This window comes from Phoxinus phoxinus, assembly GCF_949152265.1.
Source record: "Phoxinus phoxinus genome assembly, chromosome: 23".
NCBI lineage: Eukaryota > Metazoa > Chordata > Actinopteri > Cypriniformes > Leuciscidae > Phoxinus > Phoxinus phoxinus.
This window is the reverse complement of record NC_136898.1, coordinates 9694889-9715909: the sequence shown is the minus strand read 5'-3', so window position 1 is coordinate 9715909 and position 21021 is coordinate 9694889. Positions and strand designations below refer to the sequence as shown.

Here is a 21021-nt window from a genome sequence, read left to right as displayed (position 1 = left end):
AAAGCATGATTTTTTTAGGATTCTTTGATGAGCAGAAAGTTCACAACAACAGCATTTATTTGAAATACAAATCTTTTTCTTTCTTTTTTTACATTGTAAATGTCTTTACTGCATCTTCTGATCAATTTAATGCATCCTTGCTCAATAAAAGTATTGATTTCTTTTTGTTTTTAATCTTATTGATTCCAAACTTTTGAACGGTAGTGTATATTGTTATTGTTTTGAAAGAATAATGACAAAAATAAAGTTTCTTGAAATGAATGTCCAATATTTTAATGATATTTGCTTCAAATAACAATATGGCTGCTTCATCAACCTCAATGTGCCCACTAGGCAAATACCATTCCTATAAAATTTTATGAATAATACCAACATACTAAATAATAACTTCTTTCAATGTATGTGTTACATTGAGACAAATGAGTAAATGTTGAATTTATGAAAAAAATGAGAGCTGGAAGGGTGATTCTTTAACAGTTGGAGGCACTAGAGACCCTGAGACCACAATCTACAAACAGAAAATCTAGATATTATTCACATATTTTGAATCATAGCTTAAACATTCATTTCAATCTGCATGTAAACTCACAGAATTTGATTGAAGACCTTCTGCATGTTAAGTCATTGTATTTATTAAAAGAGAATGGTGTGGTCTAATGAGATTATTTGTGCATAAAGCGTGATGTATTCAATTATATTCAAGTACCCTTGTTATATAACTCACTATTTGTCTTTGTTTTGAAATACATTTTCTTCAATAATGGCTAAGCCTTCAGTCAACATGAAATGATTTTATGGCTTTCTTTTTTTGTCAAGCATCACATTCCACTGACTATAAAATAAAACTATTATCATTATAATAACTGTAACAGCAATCAACAAGAAGGGCTTTAAAGTGAGAGTACATTCATCTGCTCTCCCAGTAAACAGGAATGTCCAGTTAATAGTCTGGCTTCTTTTGATGTTGGCTTATTAACCTTGAAATAATGCTTCATTTACGTCACGTCCGAATTCTACAGCGAGATCTTCAGAAATTAACAATAATTACGACATGACCAGAATTGAAACATATTCAGTATGTTCTGGGAACAAGAGTTAAAAAGGGAAGGCCAAGATTTGTAAATCTTAAATGTTGCAAAGCTATTCCATGCGATAATAAATATAGTGCTTTCTCGATGTCTGGTCCATATTGTGTCTTTTGCAGCAGTTCTAGAAAGGTCAGTGATCAGTCTGGCTGATTATCAATGCCCAGTGTACAGTGTGTGTGTGTGTGTGTATTAGCTCAGAGGGGCTGCCTGGATGACCGAGACCTGCTCGGTACAAATTCTTTTTAGTGGTGGGGCTCCACAACTGTCCTCATCCTCCTGCACCTGGAGAAAAAGGAACAATTACTACAGAAGCCGACACAGAAAGTTGTTGCGTTGAGAATAAAACCAATAAAACCTAAAAAAAAAAAAAAAAAGATTGAATTTGAAGGCAAGCAAGGCCCACAACCCAAGGCAGAAGACCTGTCCTTGCATTCATGCTTTATTATCAACCTCTGGCTAGTTTTGTACTGTTTTGTACCTGAGCAGTGAGGGGAAGAAGATCTTCTTTGATCAGTGTTGGCGGCTCATCTGCAATCTCACTTGACTGCAGCAGCGGTTCTAGAAAAAAAAAAAAAGTTAACATTTTTAAAAGTGGGTCAACTGACTAAAAGATCTCAGTGAACTTTGTATTTTTAAGAGATAAGAGCGCAACGCATTTGCTCAGAACAAATCGGCATGACACAAAGAGGGAAAACAACTTACAGTGGAATCTAAATATTTAAGCAAGGTTTATAAAAGCTTCAGGGTTTATGAAACACTGAATATACCTTTGAAAATGTGTAATTTATTTATTAATAATATAATATGAGTAATGAATCTCTCAGAGATTAACATTAAACCAACATTTAAATATTAGAAAATAATGCATTTTTAATATTTAATATATATAATATCTCAGCTCTGAGGACAACATTAAACTTAATGAAAAATGCAAGCTATGAGTCTCACCTTCCATGATTTCCTGGCCGAGGGTGGGCGGCTGTGGGTCATCTGTATGATAGTCTAGACTATGAGGTGCAGGACTGACCGGCTCACTGGGCGGTAGACTGGAGTTATTGCTGCTGTCTGCAGCTATTTTATGCTGGTATGAGTCGAGAGAACTCTGGTTGCTGTTGTCATCTGAGAAGGCAGGAGGCAACCAAGAGAAGAATTGAATTTGACATGAAAAGAAAGAAAATCACATAGGTTTGGAATAACATGAGGGTGAGCAAACAATGGCAGAATTGTCATTTTTGGGCGAATTAACCCTTTAAACTTGCATCTGTTTACCTTGAAAATCTAATAGTACAGAACAGGCGTTATCAGATGCCTCCTCCGTGGGAAAATTCTTCCGTTGCATTTCTCCACCCACAGATACTTTGCTCTTGTCCTTCTAAAAGACATCGGGTTACAGATACAGAAAATACTGTGGAGTTCCAGATAAAATTTGATCTATATGTATGAAATGGAAACAACATATTTTTGTACATGCATTTAGCTTATCCAGATGACATGAAGGTACAATTAAAACCAAGAAAAAATAACATCTCAGATGTGTCGTACCTCCTTTGTGTCCACCACAGGAACCCATTTAAATATTCTTAATGATGTATCACCAACTGTGACCCATTTCTTCTCCCTGAAATGGAGCAATTGTGTAACAGGTTTCCTATAGACATGACTTGAAAAGCTCTATCAAGTTTCCGTGTTAAAAACGCAACCATGCAGAAAAAAAGCACTCATCAAGTTTCCAGATGGAGAAAGTTTTGGCTCATCTAGGAGCTGTTTTTTTGGGACATGGGATTACAAGGTCCATTTGTTAATGAGATGACCCCTATCAAATATCCCCATTTATTTCAATAACAAAAGTGCTTCGTTTTGTTGGGCTAAAGCCTTACTGGGTGTGCTTGGATTACTCTTTTGCACAGTAAATGTATAATAGATTATATAAACTAGTAAAAAACAACAACAATAAGATCAGGTTACTGACAGTCCCTACATACTACACTTTTTCATCACATGACGAAACCTTTTAAAAACCTCTTAAGTCCCGCCTCTTTTTGCCACTTGTCCCTTGAGAAAATAAAGACAAGTGCGCTGACATTGGCTGTCTCTTGTGTCAATCAAACAGCATCCTCTTATGAAACTCCTCCTCCTTTCCGACTGAAGTTTCTCTTTTGAAAAACATTTCTCTCTTTCAAAGTGTCTTGACGCCGCCCGTTATACTCACCATCTCCGTACTCTCTCGATGGCGGCCATCACTTTCTTAATGTCATCTTTAGCGCGGCTTCGGGTCTCTGCGCGGACCGAACGACCCGACATTTCTGAATTTTATCGGTACTCTTACTGGAATCGTGTCGGTCTCGCAGCCAGTCTGGCTGCACAAATCTCGCATCGCGAGAACTCATAACTCCACTTTCCAGAGCTTCTTGACAGGTCCCACCTACTTACAGAGGGCACAGGTGGCTGCTGTTTTTTTTTTTTGTACATTTTATTATTAACTTTATTATAGTCATTATAATCATATCCAGTCAATGGCCAAATCATTTTTTAAGGATTATTCTTGTTTATAACCTAAATAATTTAATTTAACTCTTAATAGTTATAGTACCTTTCAAAATAAAAGTCTTTGGGGGCTGAATTTTTTTATATCTGAATTGAGATATTATACTTAGTGTTGTAATTAGGTGCAACAGTTATTTATTTAATAAAAAATGAACAGTTTATTATTTCTATTCATTATTTTTTACATTATTTAGATATACATTTTCATGACTTAATTCTTACAAAACTTTGCCGCTGACAAGTTACTTAAAAGGTGCTGTATAACAATTATTTGATTCTAAAATATTCCTATCCCTGTTCAATATGCAGAGAAAAGGCAAAATTATAAAAAGTCAAATATAATGCAGTTCAAAGGCAAAACAAATGGCTACATTTTTGTCAAATTTGAGGTATGAGATAATCTGCCCTTTGACAGGCAGACAGCTAGCTATGCTGATTTAGAGAAATATGGAGGATAAAAATAATCAAATCAATCAAAAATATTTTCATTTCAGTATTACAACTAGTTGCCTAGTTTGTAGGGCGGTATATTTCCCCTGAAAAGTGTAAACATGTCACCTTTAAAGCCTCAAAAAGACGACAGAAGAAAATGTAGAGGAAAAGGAACAAAAGTCATTTACAAACACTTAAAAACATTTGATTTATTCAATAAAATCAGCATGCTAAAGCCACTTATTTCTGAAACCGAAAACAGACTTGCTTCACAGTGAAAACAAATCAGCCTTTAGTTATTAGTTGCATTCAGCACTGTTTCCAGAGCGCTCTGAGCATCTGATATCTGCTGCTGGAGTCTCTGTCTCACTCCATCATTTGTAGTTTTTTTCAGCATGGTCTCCATGTCCTGGATGGCAGCGCGGTACCCGGTTACATTGTGAAAGACGCGAATGGCACGGTCCCCAGTACTCACTAGGAAACGGCTGTTGACGTCAAACTTAAGGTCGGCTATTTGTTCGCTGTGAACACCGTGGAACTCCTCCTCTAGTTCACCAGTGGTAGCACTGTATAAGGCTATATCACAACCGTTTGATATGGCTACTACACGACCGTCGGGTGACAGGGCAATGCGGCTCCCCTCCGACACCTGACATGGCACGGTCCGGAGCAAATATGGGTCCTGCTTTTTCTTATACTCCACATCAGTGTCCCACAGCTTCCATGTGCCGTCTTTGGACACAGTCACCATTCTGTAAAAGGTAGTGAAATGTTATTAGTTGTAGCTATCGAATTATAGTTCAATTTGACCGTGAGAACTCAATGAAAACTATATAATTAAACTTTCTACACTGTTCAGGCTCAAGGAACAAAATTGTTAACAGAACTCAAACATGTTATTAAATGTCTATCTTCTAATTTATAAGTGTTGTTATTGTTAACTAAAAGTATTACAATTTTATTTTTCAAACATATATGGCAGAATTACACCAGTATTTCCACTTGCCATTTATTGTGCAGCATTTACTAAAGTTGACCTAGAGGATCTCTGAGCTGGTGTGAATGAGTGGAGGTGGGGACTAATTTGCATATTCATAGATCCACTTACCGTATACTAAATGAAGCAAGGGTGTAGAGTTACATTCAAGCTATTTTAAGGCATGAATAAATAAATAAAAATCACAGGAGAAAACGTTTAAATATGTAATTTTGGTGATCAAAGATGAGTTTTAAAGGATAACTACAGATGCCTATCGGAGGACTTTAAGAAGAAAAAAAGAAGAAAAAAAAAAGCATTAATTAACTAATAAAAGTGACAAAAATACGTACATAAAATTACTAAAACTTAAACTAAAATAGAAACTGAAAATATAAAAATAAGCGCTAATTCAAAATATTAGTAATATACTAGTATCGGAATAATACTAAACACTGATTAGAAAAAGATTTTAACATTCACACACACACTATACATTGTGTATATATATATATATATGAGAGAGAGAGAGAGAGAGAGAGAGAGAGAGAGCGAGAGAGAGAGCGAGAGAGAGAGCGAGAGAGAGAGAGAGAGAGAGAGAGAGAGAGAGAGAGAGAGAGAGAGAGAGAGAGAGAGATCTTGCCTTCGAGAGTCATTGGAGAAATCAAAGGAGTAAACTCCAGCTGAGTGTCCCTTAAGGTCAAATGCACGGGTGACCTCTTTGAACTCCCCTGATTTAGCAAAGCAAACCTCCCACACCTTCACATCAGGGGTAAAGCCACACGAAGCAACAAACCTTATGAGAGGAAATATTAAAATAAATAAATAGAGGTTTTAAATATATTTCATCTGCATTACACATCCATATTCCCTAATAATATTGACACAGTGATGTGATGCAGATGTTGCAAAGAGGGTTTCATTACTACGCAAACGTTATTACATGTAAGACATTTGTTTAACTTTATAAAAATGCTTGTACATAAGGAGAAAATATCTAATTCCCAGAGGAGCTGCTTGTATTGCTTCTTGAACTAACCGTCCACACGGTGACACAGCAGCATGTGAGTTGGTCATCTGATTAGTGTTGATAGTAGCTAAAACCTCTCCTTTCAAATCCCAGATCACAATGGTGGTGTCAACAGAGGCAGACATTATAAATTTGCCTGAAAACAGAATCTTAAATTAGTAATTAAGTCTTATGCAAGCTTGCTTAGCTTATGTATATGACATTTAATACAGTTCAGGTGGATTTAATTAATAGTCCACTGACCGGTCTCTGCGATTCCAATGTTGATAATGATCCCCTTGTGTTTCTGAGGGAAATCCCCAGGAGCAGCTTTGAAATTGAATGTCCCATCATCTTTTTTAATCATCTTATAGATTCGAATGGTCTCTCCAGTAGACAGCCAAGTGATAAACGCTCTAGGGACAAAAAACAACCAGTCAGCAGTAATAACTGTTTAAAAGAGTAACAGAAAACCTGTAGATTCAACATGACCAAATATGTTAATGACATAAATTGGGCGTGTTAATGAGGCCAAACGTACCGACAGTCTGGGCTGAAGCGGACGAGTGTGGCGTGGTCAAACTCAATGTTGGCCCGCAAGCACTTGTGATCTCGGTCAAGGAAGTCTTTAGTGCTCCAAATCCTGATGGTACGGTCATCTGAGGAAGATGCAAGGTATTTGGCATTGCTACTAAAATCCAGGCAGGTCACATTGCCACTGTGACTCTAGAAGGGGGGAATGAATGCACAGAAATACAGATCAATATACAGGACTTTGACATGCACCTTGCAATCTTGACATTTAAAATTACCAATATAATATCATTACAATTTATAATTTAAAATGTTATTTATTCCTATGACAGCAAAGCTCAATTTTCAGCATCATTACTCCAGTCTTCAGTGTCACATGATCCTTCGGGAATCGATGTACCGTAATAAACTTTTTTATTATCAATATTGAAAGCATATGTGCTGCTTAATATTTTTGTGGAAAGAGTCATACGTTCTTTCAGAATTATTTGATGGGTAGGAACTTTTAAAAAACTAAATGTTTTGTAACATTTTTCATTCTGATGCATCCCTGCTGAATAAAACCATTAATTTCTTTGCCATCCTGGTCTTCTACTGGTAGCCCTTGACATGCTATGCCAGCAAATGACGTCATGTGTTTACAATATCTTTTATATTTGATCACGAAATACCTTGAGAGAGGAAGCCAGTAGCTGGTGTGAGAATGTGTGCTGCTGCGGTCTCTCCTTACGGGGGCGCTGTTGTTGCTTCTGTTTTTTGGAAGGAGCTTTTGTTGCATTTTCCTCCACTGTAACATTATCCAGTTACATAGCATCAAAACAAAACTACTTTCCAACCTAAACTATGTATTTGAAACGAACTTACAACATTGTTATGTTAGTGACACAAATCAACTTCAAAAACTAAAGTTGCTGGCAAGATAGAAGAGGGAAACAGACACACTTACCCGGTGCATCGGTGTCTTTCTTCTGTTCGTTTTGCTCAGATAGTTCATCTTTCTGTCTACCAACAGCCACGGCCACTAACAAAACCAGTGCACCTATCAGTACTGACAGTGCAAAGATCGCTGCAAACTCCATCTTGGCGAGATTTGTGCCACGTTATCACCCCTGACACAAGCAAGGAGCCTGTATAAAAGAAGCAGATCTGTATGTCTCTCTTCTCTGTAACTTGAGTCGCACTTAGTTCCACTTCACTCCAATGACTCGCTGGCAGCTTGAATGCTGCAACAGAGTGATCTTCATTGACTATCCTAATGGATCAAACTTCTCGGTGCAGCACGGCAGCCCCTGTATTTGTTTTGAAAATTGCAAAACGTATGATATAAATTACGTGTATGAAATGAAACCTCTAAATGGGTCTGAGAATGAATTACACTACACGTAATCTAAATATCTCTTCACAGTTCACCACCGCGCAGCCGCGAGACTCTCTTTCGTTGGTGAGCGAATGAAAAGTTCGAGCTGTTAGCGCCCCTAACGGTTTGGAGTCTCAGCAGAAATTTACAAATGACCCGTTTACACCAAAATGATCCAAAGAATGATTAACAAAATATGATTTGATATTGGGGATACATTCAGGGATACACTACATACAGGTATCTGTTATTGGACGATATTAGAGATATTTAATTTAAAGTTATAGGTGGATAATTATTCACACATTTGAGACAAATCCATACATGCATTTATTGGGACAACTCATTTTTCCTAAAAAAAAAAAAAAAAGGAAAGAAAAAATAGAAAATATTTCCAGTTAGCACAATACACTATATCCATGTATTGCATTTCTATAGATTCATTCTTTTTTACATCATCACTCCACATGTGCTACAGAATGACAATAAACAACAAATATAATTTTAGTTATCATTTTGAAAAACTAAGGTCCTCGCTTTTTCTTAAATCATCACCAGACGTTTCATGCATTCATAAAAAAAAATGTTTTATAATCTTCAGCATCTCAATAATTGGTTGAAATTGTCCAATGGTTTTTCATCAATTCCACCAAAAGGCTTGTGCTTCCCCCAAAGTCACAGTCGTACTATCAACAAAGTGCTTAATTAATAACAAATCCTTTCCTCATATTGGTCCAAAACAAATCTTGAAAAGGGACCGTAGTTTGATTTCTCAGTAGCTGAACATCTGCGGTGCTGCAGAGGTCTGTTGTTGAGGAGGTCCAGTGACTTGTGGCTGAATCTGATGCCTTTGTTCTGGCAGTGGTTGTGGATGTTCTGACGGTGCCTGAGCGGACTGAACATCCGTCTGGGTGTCATCTATGGTTGTGGCATGATCTCCATCGGCCGGTGCGACGGGCCTCCAGGTTAAAGCGGGCTGTTCCAGCTGGTGGGAGATGGGGTTGACGAAGGTGGTGAGGTTGATGAAATGTGCCACTGATTGCGGAGCCGCGGCCCCCGTGGACCCCACCGCCTCTGACTGGAGATCTGCTGGACGGTTGTGCAGCATGGCTGAACCGCTGATGGCATCGAAGGTCACGGTGAGGATGGAGCTGTCCAGGGTGAGGGACCGATCGCTCGGAGCGAGGTGGCTGACGGCGACGGGCTGCAGGCTGCTGAACTGGGCGGGAGCGGGTGTGGTGATGGGAGTCACAGTGATGTTGGTTAAACTGACCGAGCTGGAGGGGGCTGGAGGGGCGCTGGGGTCAGCCAACACTACCACCTGCATGTGTACATTTGACAGAGGAGATTATTTAATATAATTGAATAAAGCAACATCTAAAAACTCAAATGCACAACCAAATTGAAATATCTGTCGATTTTAAAAGTCCATGAAATTGCATTCGCAACCCATTCTGATTCTGTGATTTCAGAGTGAAACAAAATATTCGACGATACATTTTTGTTTTGATTTTATCCATCAGGAATTGATTAGATCTAGGGATATTGTACCGTACATATTGGTACCATCTCGGTTATCAGACAATGTTAGAGCTTTTAAATGTATCAGTATTGGTTGATATTGGATATTTATTTGGCTATGCTCATTTTCTCTATTTTAACATTTAGATATCCTTTACTTTTGTGTAAAACTCACATGTAATTGATCTGTAAATACACTAATAATTTAATAACACATTTAAATGTAATCTTTAAGAAATTAATATCCATTTTCATCCTGTACATTAATTAATAATAATAATAAAGTTTTAAGTTACACTACTGTTCAAAAGTTGGGGGTCGGTAAAGGCTGCAATTATTTGATCACAAATACAGTAAAAACAGGAATATTGTGAAATATTTTTTACAATTTGAATATATTTTAAAATGTAATTTAATCCTGTGATGGCAAAGCTGAATTTGCTGCATTTTGTTTCAGGATTCTTTGATGAATAGAAAGTTCAAAAGAACAGCATTTATTTAAAATACAAATCTTTTGTAACATTAGAAATGTCTTTACTGTCACTTTTGATCGATTTAATGCTTCCTTGTTGAATTTTTAATTTCATTTAAAAAAATCTTACCGACCCCAAACTTTGAAGGTAGTGTATATTTAGTTTTCATGTTGACTTTAATGGGCGAAATGCTAAGAGATAATTTCTGACGAAACAAACCTGCTGAATGCTCTGCACAGCAGAGTTGGTTTCATCTCCCACGGTATTCGAGAACTCAGTGGTTCTGCTGGTGAAGTCAGCGTACTCGTCTGAATCAGACAGCTCAGACTCATGAGGCAGGAATTTTGCCCTCTTCTTGGAGGGATTAGAGTTCCTGGTGACTTTTTCCACAGCGAGAGACCCTTTCTCCAGAGTCAGAGAGGGCTGAATAACAGAGAGAACAACAAACAGAAACCAAATAATGAAAAAACAATGAAATGTCTCTCAAGTCAGAGCAATAGCTTTGTGGACAGCACTACGACATAATGGCTCAGATGTGCTTCAGGCGACCAGAGTTCGAGTCCTGGCTGTCCTGTTTCCCTCTCTCTACACCCCATTGCTTCCTGTCTCATCTACGCTATCCTATCTATTAAAGGCATAAAAAAATACCAACAATATAAATAAATAAAAATGACCCTACCCTCCTTTAATTTTCATTCTCCTTCTATCATCATGCAATACAGGTTGTTAAAAGACAAACCTGTGCAATACTAATGGTAGAGGCGTCGACTGTTGATGGTTCTTGAAGATCAAAGTCACCCAATCGTACAGTCACAATCTGAAAGATCATATGAAGCTTAGACATATGGCTTTCCATAAGCTCAAACATTTTAAAGGTGTGATCAAAAAATGCAATATGTACGGAGCCCTGCACATGACATGCGGACAAAAAATATGTATATCATGGCCATAAATTAACAATTAGTTAATTACTAGTATAGTAGAAAATAATTAGTTAGTTACATTAGGACGTTTTACTAAATAGTTCCCTCATTTTAAGTACATCATGCACACAATATAATAATTTGATCACTTGTGGCCACGTTGTAAAAATGTGTCCCATTGTTTTAGTTAAATCAAAACGAGGGAGCAAATTAGTTCAATGTGGCCACGATTTACTATAACAATGGAACAAATTAATAAGTTGTGGAATGAATTCTCAATTCGTGGCCATGATATTATTATTATTTGTCTGGATGTCATGTGCATGGCTCTGTAAATATGAAATTAAAATGTCTTTTAAAATTAATCACTATCTTGGGATTTCATATTCATTAATTTTTTACTTTCATGAATCTGTTCATTTTATTTTCTTACAATTTACTCTGGCTAAAATAGCATGTGATTTACTCAACAACAAAAAAACTTATAGATAGTTATCTTGAAAAAAGTACATTTTGAAAAATCTATTTATTTATTTATTTACAACCCAAATCAAGAAAAGTTGGGACATTTTGTAAAATGCAATAAAAATCAAAACGTCCCAACATTTCTTGATTTGGGGTTGCAATTTAAATGTGTAAAATGTATAAAGAAATGCATTTTTCAACATATTTATTCTGTCATTGTTAGTGCATCATTAATATCTTTAATATCATGTAATATCTTTTTTCTAGTCATATTACATATCGTGTTTTAAGTGAATTATCATTATTTGTCATTTTCGTCTCTCATCTCGTCTTTCATCTTAATCATCATTGACAATATCAAAAGAAAAATAAATATTTGAATCAGTAATGTCATTAACCCCGGAGGTGTGTGCTTGTTTCTCACCTCGGGGTGTTTGCGGCGCATGTGGCGGTTCATGGAGGCACGTGTGGAGACTTTGGTGCCGCACAGGTGACAGCTCTGAGCCTCCACCTTCTCATGGGTCAACTGCATGTGTTTCTGCAGCATATACTGCGTCACATACTTCTTGTCACAGACAGCGCAAGAAAACGTCTTTCCAACTGCAAAAACGAGACAGATGAGAGTAAATATTGGACTGTTTTAGTGTAATTAAACCAAACTATGTAATATTTCAGTGAACTGTACCTGTATGAATAAGCTTGTGCGTTTCCATTGTGTTTCTCTCACTAAATGTCTTCCCGCACAGCTCACACATGAAGTCCTTTGTGCCTGAAGGAATACATTATTATATTTTGAACACGTTTTTTTGTAATATATGTAACATTACAGTATGATGTGATCCTCACCTGTGTGTCTTTTGTAATGCTTCAGCATGTTGACTTTCTGGGCAAATTTGCGGTTACACTCTTTACATTCATATTCTTTAATTCCCTTGTGCAGTTTCATATGATGCCGCAGAGCATGTTTTGTCTTCATGCCTGGAAAACACAGATGCATTCCCGTTCAAATTGAGCTACATGCTGCGTCCCAATCCGCATACTATCCATCCTTAATAGTAATCGAAATTAGAATTAGTGTGTCCCAAATCGTAGTGTTGAAATGATTATTCCAACGATAATCATTGTCTACTTTTTACGGTTAGAATCCGACGTGAATGGACGTGAATGGACGTGAATTCGAGTAGAACTACAAACACAAATAAAAAGTGTTAAAAAACTACAAACATGCCGGATGTGCGAGTCCAGCGGTTAAGAAGAGAGGGGTTTGAGTGATTTATTATCAGTATCTAACATGACAAAAAAATATTTTTTCACTGTTATCTGCATTACATTTCATCCGCAACAGCATTGTAAACTTTTGTGCAGATACGTTTGGTTATTAACTTTTGAATACATCATTAAGCAAATTGCAAACACACGAGGAGAGGAGAAAGACCCATGACTGCTACTACATTTCTCTCCAAAACGGTATAAATTAAATGTGGAGGAATTTAACTGTGACAAGATGATTGGCAGGGTAGTATATCCCAAAACTTGCGTACTCCTCTGGTACACACTCAAAATTATGTACTTTTTCTTCACAAAAACAGTACATACTTAGGGCATAGTATAAGTAGGCAAACTGGGACACAGTGACAGTGCTTCAAATTATTATGCAAGGTGTATTATGGGATGGAGAGGGAGATAAGTGTCCGCACCTTTCCCACACTCTGCACACAGGAAGTCTCTGACGTTGTCATGGACTCTCAGATGTTCCTTCAGCATGTCTTTCCTAGCGAAAGACTTTCCACACTGATCACAGCCATGGCTTTTCACTCCTGCATCGGCCAGAGGATTTATCACTTTTAATTAAGCCTTGTCTATAAAATGTAAGTGATTAAATACTTTAAAAATCAAAGAAATTGTTGAGTGTAGAGCATAATATCTATTTTTCTACCTGTGTGCTATACTTGTAGTACTAAGACTCACCTGTGTGGATGATTTTGTGCCTCTCCAGGTTGCCGATGCTGTTGAAGATCCGTCCACACATGTCACACGGATGAATGTATCTGTGAAGAAAGGAATGGCATTTAACTTTCCTGCAAAAAAATTATCTTAAAATGTTTTTCTAAAGCCTCGTGAAGAAGCAAATATTTGAAATCCAATCTCTCGGTCTTACTTCTGCACTGCAGGATCGGGCAGGTGGTCTCGGTGGATGACCAGGTGAGCGTTGTACGTGGCCTTCAGAGCAAAACGGCGGTTGCACATTGAGCAGTTGTAACCTTTTTCCTTATGCATGTCCATTATGTGTTTCAAGTAGTCACGACCCTTGGCGAATGTCACCTGGTGAAGGGGTTAAAAAGTGGTGGAGAGAGAATGAATGCTTGTGATAAATAAATAAACTATTTTGCTGGGAAAATAAGATTAAGCAACATCATGAAATTCACATGATTTTTTATGTACTTTTTATTTAGCAATTAAATGTTTCTGTGAATCAATTGAATTTGATTCAACGATTTGTTCTACTTGTTTGTTCACCACTCAAAAATGTTCATGGAAGTCTATTCATTAAGAAGTGAAATGGATGTGTCTTTATATATCAAAATGTTTTAGGGGAAATATATGTTGGTAAAATATAGCTGTTTATTACTATTTATTGTTTATATAGTGGTGCATCTAAATTAAAATGAATAAATATAAAAACATACATATATTATTTTTTATCTAGATTTTTACTGTATTCTAATTCTAGCATTACACATTTAAATGTACTTTGCAACAATAAATAAATTAAGTGATAAGTAGTATCTAGTGATAGTTTAGTTTTTTTTTACTTTAAAAAATAAAAATACACTCACCGACCACTTTATTAGGTACACCTGCTCATTCAGGCAAATCTAATAAGCCAATCACATGGCAGAAATTCCATAATTTCTGTTCTAAACATCAGAACATTTTAATCAATTGTGACATTAGCTCCTACTTTACCTGACATTTCTTGCAGCTGTATTTGTGATGTTCGGGATCGTTCTTCTCATCTTCCTCATCGGAACTGTCGTCACTCTCCTCCATAGAGATGCCAATCTTTTTAATAAAGTCCTCTCTTTCCTGCTCGTCCATTAAGGCGATGTCCTGAAAGAGATGGTTTTGGACTTCAATTAAGAGTACACCACAACATACTAACTCTTTTTAGATTAGTCATTATGCTCAACTAGCTAACTAACTTTTTTAAATTATGCTTTAAGCATTTAAATGCCCTTTAACTCAAATGTTTTGATGGGACGTAGTGGACCCTATTTATTCAGCACTTCCTTCAGGCTGACTAGTCAACTGGTCATTCAGACAAACCACCAAATCCTTGATAATGAAAAGATAGTTTTGCATGTCACTATTCCTCACCTTAAAGTGTACATGTATGTGATCTCTCAGGACGTCCACACGGAAGAACCTGCGGCCACAGATCTCACAGGTGTATTTCTTGTCCCCGTGGGTTAGTAAGTGTTTGTTCATGTTACTCCGACAGGAAAACACCTGGAATAAGACGTTTTTTATTTTATAGATTTATTCAATGCTACACAGATCTGATATCAACAACAAATATGGTGTCCTTGGTCTAGGAACACCACCTTTCCACAAATGGGACACGCCGAAGGCTCCTTTCTGTATTTGCTTCCCTCCTCCCCGTTCGCTTCAAGCTCCTCTCGTTTCATGTTTTTCGGACCTGTGGAAAAGCAATGGGTGGTGGAAGCCATTAGTGCACATACAGAGCAAGTGACATAATGGTTGATGATCTTTACCTACAGAGAAGGACAAAGCAAGTTAATGAGGCCTAGAAACAGAGAACTCATGTTTGTGTTTATTTACTGATTAGATAAACAGACTTTACCTGCCATTTTACTTTCAAAATGACTTTATATAAATATTCTACATGGGCACAGAGTATTTTCTTGTTTTCTTTGAAGCAGCAACGTTCATAACTCACCAACAACGTGCCGCCTCTGGTGGTCCTGCATGACATCTTTGCGGTAGAACATCTTATTGCAGATCTCGCACGCATACAGTTTCTCTCCGTGTTTCTTCTTGTGCTTGGACAAATTACTGTTAGTGGAGAAAAACCTTGAACATATCTCACACTGGAACGTTTTGTCATCTGCAACAAGAAGGAAACATACAAAATAGATGTTGTGCATGCGGTCAAACACATTTTGTGTTCGTTTGTACGATACATTTGTGAAATCAATTTCTAAAGGCGTGTTTTATAACTCAAATCATGCAAAACAAAAGTAAAATTGTTAATAATTAAAGTCTCATTTGTTAACATTAGTTAATGCATTAACTAATATTAACAATCAGCAATACATTTTTACAGCATTTATTAACCTTTGTTAATGTTAGTTATTGTAATAAAAATATTTATGTTCAGGTTAGTTCACAGTGCATTATCTTATGTTAACAGATACAACTTTTGATCTTAAAGATGTAGTTGTAAATGTTGAGATAACATTATTTATTTATTTAAGATTAATAAATGCTGTAGAAGTATTGTTCATTTTTAGTTCATGTTAACTAATGTTAACAAATTAAATCTTATTGTAGTTACCGCAAAATTAAAACGTTTCATTTAGTTAATTACATTACATAGTGAATTAAACAAACGGCTCAAAAAAGTAAATTGACCAATAATACAATAACTTATTAAAAATTACATAATAAAATATTAATTTTAATAAAACACAAACATTATTATTATCATCATCAATAATTATGTTAAAAATCATTATTATTATTAGTAGTAGCAGTATTAATATTATTATTTATGATATACATTTGTGTAAATGTTTTTGGATAACTCCCCATAAATATAAAACACAGAAATGTAATTATTATAATGAATGAATATAAAAATGAAACCTTTTTTTTATTTTTTTACCTGTCCTGCAGTTATGAAACCTTAAGGCATTTTCCACTCTGAAAGATTTCTCACAGGTTGAACATTTGTACCTATACTCTATATCAGACTAAGAAAACACACAAATAAAACATATAGATTACAGATTTGTGTAAAATTAATGTATCTTGACATTTTAAAACAGGCTATTTTTTAATTATCATTAAACATTAAGTTATTGGTTAAAAAAGTGCCATACCTGATTCTTGCTGTGTTTGTAAGATATATGCTGTTTAAGACTCTCCTTTCGACTGAACATCTTGTCACACTCGTCACACTTAAAACACTTATCACCTGTAAGTGACACAAAAGTATTCAGCATATGGCACATCTAATAACCTCAAATGGTGTTATGCAGAGTGATAAATTACTTCCAGGGATGATGGGAGAGTTACCGTGGGAACGGATGTGTCGGTTGAGGTTGCTGCTGTTCTGAAACACCTTACAGCAGAGGCAGCACTGGTAAACTCTTTTATGATCACCACCCTGCCGCAGAGATCGTCTCCTTATACCAGGTCTAACAGAAAAACAGGAACAAGAATTGTTCAAGTGAAATTACACTACTGCTCAAAAGTCAGATTTTATCATGTTTTTGAAAGAAGTCTCTTACGCTCACCGTGGCTGCATTTTATTTGAGCAAAAATATTATTACAATTTAAATTCCTGTTTTTAAAATATTTAAAAAAAAAATTATTCCTGTGATGCAAAGCTGAATTTTCAGCATCATTAATCCATTAATCCATCATTAATCCAGAATCAATATCCTTCAGAAATCATTTGAATATGCCGACTTGGAGCTCAATAAACATTTCTCATCATTGAAAAACAGGTCATTTTTGTATTTTTGTGGATTTTTTTTTTTTAAGAATCTTTGATGAATATGAATATTATATTATGATGAATAATATAATATTATATTATTTAAAATACAAATCTTTTGTGACATAATAAATGTCTTCACTGTCACTTTTGATCAATTTAATGCATCCTTTCTGAACAGATTTCTTTCTTTCTTTCTTTCTTTAAATAAAGCAAACCCCAAACTTTTAAGCAGTGGTGTATGTGTTTTAAAACCCAGAGGATGTGACATGATAAGTGAATCGTAGGTTGTCCTTACTTCCCAGAGGATATGGGGGAGCGTGTCACCCGAGATGTTTTGAGTGGCGGGCCGTCTCCAGCCACCATGACCTCTTGGACATCCAGTACAGTGAGGGGGACATCAGGAGCCAAAGTACTGAGAGGCGGCTCACCAGATGCAGGAACAGTGGATTCTGCTAGATGGGAAGAGAAATATAATGCTCATTTAAACAATTTTTCAAGTGCTAATTCTCTGAAAAATGTGCTTTAAAAAACAACTGCAGATCAAACCCCTTTATACCCCTGAACCCCCACCTCACCTTGACCGGAATCAGCTGATCCACTCGGTGCAAGTTTCTGTGCTTTTGTCCGTCGTGGTCTACCTAGTTTTCTAGTTGGCTGTGGTGTGACGGGAGCAACGCTGGCCGTGTTGTTTTGGGGTAGCACCTCTGCGTCCTGCTGGACATGTGCGTCTGCTGGGGTTTGGCAGAGCAGTTCCTCTGGGACAGGAAGGGTTTCTGTTGGTGGCCCATTCGCCGGAGGCACTCCAGGTTTGCTGGACACCATTTCTGAAGAGGCAAAATGATCAATTACATCCAGCATATGTATCCTGGACACTACACTTTAAAGCACACATACCTGTTGGAGGGGGAAGTACAGGTGACCTAAGAACAGGCCGATCCATTTTTTTGGCATAAAATGCTCCATACCAGACTCTCAGTTCAGTTCCGGGCAGAACATCCTGAAATGGAGGAAATGAAAAAACAATTTGAATAAATTGGCATTTGAAGTTTAATAGAACACCGCAATTTAAATACATTTTATTTTACAATCTAAGTAAAAGGAACAGAAGTGACAGTACGGCATCAATGCACCTGTGATGTATTAAAGTAAACATCATCATCTTGCTGGTAGGCCGTCAGATTTTGGTGTTGGTGGTCTGTGGCAGGCCGAACCAACATCATCCAGTTACAGTCGTCTTCATTGGACGAGTCAAAACAAACCACCGATCCGTCCTTCTGGAATATCTAAGATACACAATAGAGAAAACATTAAGTATAGGTCATATGGTTAGGATTGGCATATTAATGGTCTATTGTTTACCTTTAAAGGAAATGCGCCCTCAATTTGAAGGCTTGGAACCCTCTTGGCCTCAAAAGGGCCAAATCGAGTCCTTTTAACCAGCCGTCTAAGTACAAACACGCCTTCGTTCCCCTCCTCAGCTGACCTGATCTCCAAGCTGTCTGGTAAAGATGACCTGGAACATGGACAATGATTATGTTCTTAAGTTAAAATTTCATATGCAGCCAAAAGTTTGGAATAATTAAGAATTATTTAATGTTTTAAGAATTTCATAAGATGTCTCTTATGCTCAAGTAGGCTGTATTTATATGAACAAAAATACAGTAAAACAAATGTGAATAGAAAACCGGTTTGCTGCTTAAAATGTTTCTTGAGCAGCAAATCAGCATGTTAGAATGGTTTCTGAAGGATCATGTGACGCTGAAGACTGGAGTAATGACTGCTTAAAATGTACCTTTGCCATCCCAGGAATAAATTACATTTTAAAATATATTAAAAAAGGAAAAGAAGGTCCTTAAACTTGTAAAAATTGTAACTGTGTTTATGATCAAATAATGCATCTTTAGTGATCATAAGGGAAACATATTTTCTCTTAAACAATCTTACTGACCCCAAACTTTTTATGGACAGTGTACAGACAAAATATATGATATTTAAATGTGTAATAAATGTAACAATGTTTTTTTAGGATTTAATTATGTAGGATCATAATTTTATGATCATTAGCTTTTCATCTCACAATGCCACTGCAGTTCTTCCATTAACTCCAGTTTGGTAAACCCTGGCATAATGTAATGCTTAATGCATACTGTTATTGTCATAATACAATTCAGCGATAAATGTCAGTAAGGCACTAAGAAATTCAAGCACCTAGTCCAAGAATTTTCAAGTAAAAGAAACACCAAGTCATACATATATACTGATAATAAACATAAGACAGTCCATATATGGCCTTTGAAAATCACACATATGAGCATGTAATGGTCGGTGATCTCAGGCGGTGCCAAGACCCTTTTTGAGGGTATTTGGCCAAAAGCCACCCATGTCCGCTCACCGTGCCCGACTTAAAACAAACGAGTCCTTCACCGTGACGATGGGTCCCAGCTCAGGACACTCAGAGTCATGGTACTGGCCGCAGTCCTCACACCCTGCAGGAAGAGTCACATGCAATATTATACCGTTTACTTGAGTAAAACAAGGACACAGCAAAAAAAGCTCACTAGTGGCAATAAGGATACAATAATGTTTCATGCAAATTCATAAACAAGCAAGATTGTAGTTGTGCACTTACAAATAAACTCATCTGGTGTCTGCTCTGCCATTCTGACACCCTAAAGATGATGCATCAAATATGTACATTAGTTTTAGCACCTGTAACAGCATGCTGTCCTTATGATACTTCTTAATAACACACACACACACACACACACACACACACACACAAATATAAAACACATCTGAGACCATTTCGAATTACATTTTGAAACATATGACATTAAAATATTAAAAACATGCAGGTTCTTAGAAATATAAACTTTGTTTTCATGTTGACTACATTATTGGAAAAATGTAAAACCATTCGCCACAAATATTATTTAATAACTAATAAATCAAAAAATGTCAGGTTTGGTAAACACATCCAATTACTAAAGTACTCATTTTTTTTAATATATATATATATATAATACTAATAAAATAGTATGTAAAATAACTTATGCTATAACATTTCTCTTTCCCCAAAAAATCTGCCTTTAATTAGGCTTTTTGTATATATTTTTACCATATATTATTTTTAATATATATAGGCTATATATAAATTACATGGATTTTAAAACGTTCATCTGGTTTATTTAAGAATTTGGCATGAACTGGGTTTTTAATCTATTTTTTATATAACTTTATAAATCTGGACCAAACATATGTAGCCTACATGTCTAGAATGTATAAGGAGAAAATTATTTTAAATAATACGTTATAAAATGACAAGTCCTTCAGGTCTAAATGTGCAAAAACATTTCAATGCACTTTTCCATTATAACGTTGTGTTGATTGCAACAAAACCCATTACACAATGCAACAGATTGTGTTGATGCTCCCAAGATCAACAATCACAACGCATGACGCTCTTTATCAACGCAGTACAGGGAGCTGTCCGCGAATGAAACGCCTGTAAGCAGCCAGGGAACGAGTACAATACGGACCGATGCGGTCAGAATCCGTGATTTGGGAAGATTTCAAACTGTAGCCGGGTTTTAACTCCGATCTCAGGCTGCGCTCGCTCTCTTTCAGCAATGCAAATGTAACAAAGAACAATCGGCATGGCGGATGGAATGGAGACGCAGCGCTCATCTGGAGCCAGAGCGTTTGAAAGCACAACAAACTCGCTTCGCTCACACTTTTCATTGCTGCTGCACCTTTGAATGAGGAGCATTTGGGGATTTCGTTCAATGCGTTTGAATACAACTACCTCACAAGTTTAGCATAAAGTCATTACCTGTTTTCCAAACGTCTACACATTTAGTGAATCCTGACTCCGGGTTCCAATCCGCTCCAGAAACCGCGCAGGACCGGAAATAAGACCCGCGAATTGAATTATGGGAAGTGTAGTTTTC

At 36.5% G+C, this 21021-nt stretch overlaps 3 protein-coding genes across 4 annotated transcripts; all 3 read right to left on the bottom strand.

Moving 5' to 3' along the window:
• Window positions 1-90: 90 nt before the first annotated feature.
• Window positions 91-3491, bottom strand: bcl7ba (BAF chromatin remodeling complex subunit BCL7B a). The gene is made up of 6 exons (XM_079599830.1): window positions 3298-3491; window positions 2631-2706; window positions 2358-2460; window positions 2037-2207; window positions 1567-1646; window positions 91-1370 (listed from the first exon to the last, which is right to left on the bottom strand). Exons 1-6 carry the CDS (start codon window positions 3387-3389, stop codon window positions 1278-1280), a joined length of 615 nt encoding a protein of 204 aa, XP_079455956.1. The 5' UTR covers window positions 3390-3491; the 3' UTR covers window positions 91-1277.
• A 255-nt stretch (window positions 3492-3746) lies between these two features.
• On the bottom strand, window positions 3747-8107 carry tbl2 (transducin beta like 2). Its single transcript, XM_079600603.1, has 7 exons — window positions 7530-8107; window positions 7255-7370; window positions 6591-6775; window positions 6314-6465; window positions 6080-6206; window positions 5684-5836; window positions 3747-4816 (listed from the first exon to the last, which is right to left on the bottom strand). Exons 1-7 carry the CDS (start codon window positions 7660-7662, stop codon window positions 4357-4359), a joined length of 1326 nt encoding a protein of 441 aa, XP_079456729.1. The 5' UTR covers window positions 7663-8107; the 3' UTR covers window positions 3747-4356.
• A 419-nt stretch (window positions 8108-8526) lies between these two features.
• prdm15 (PR domain containing 15) lies at window positions 8527-20993 on the bottom strand. Of its 2 annotated transcripts, none has more exons than XM_079600522.1 (24): window positions 20904-20993; window positions 19701-19740; window positions 19464-19557; window positions 18431-18584; window positions 18202-18354; window positions 17966-18068; window positions 17647-17895; window positions 17367-17523; window positions 16645-16766; window positions 16449-16543; window positions 16232-16319; window positions 15284-15451; window positions 14928-15022; window positions 14701-14832; window positions 14290-14433; window positions 13481-13644; window positions 13291-13370; window positions 13020-13139; window positions 12169-12300; window positions 12008-12091; window positions 11747-11922; window positions 10674-10751; window positions 10154-10357; window positions 8527-9261 (listed from the first exon to the last, which is right to left on the bottom strand). In XM_079600522.1, exons 2-24 carry the CDS (start codon window positions 19729-19731, stop codon window positions 8713-8715), a joined length of 3372 nt encoding a protein of 1123 aa, XP_079456648.1. In that variant the 5' UTR covers window positions 19732-19740; window positions 20904-20993; the 3' UTR covers window positions 8527-8712. The 2 variants fall into 2 exon arrangements, with proteins under 2 accessions (XP_079456648.1, XP_079456649.1); XM_079600523.1 differs by having other exon boundaries at window positions 17367-17520.
• Between the last annotated feature and the right edge of the window lie 28 nt (window positions 20994-21021).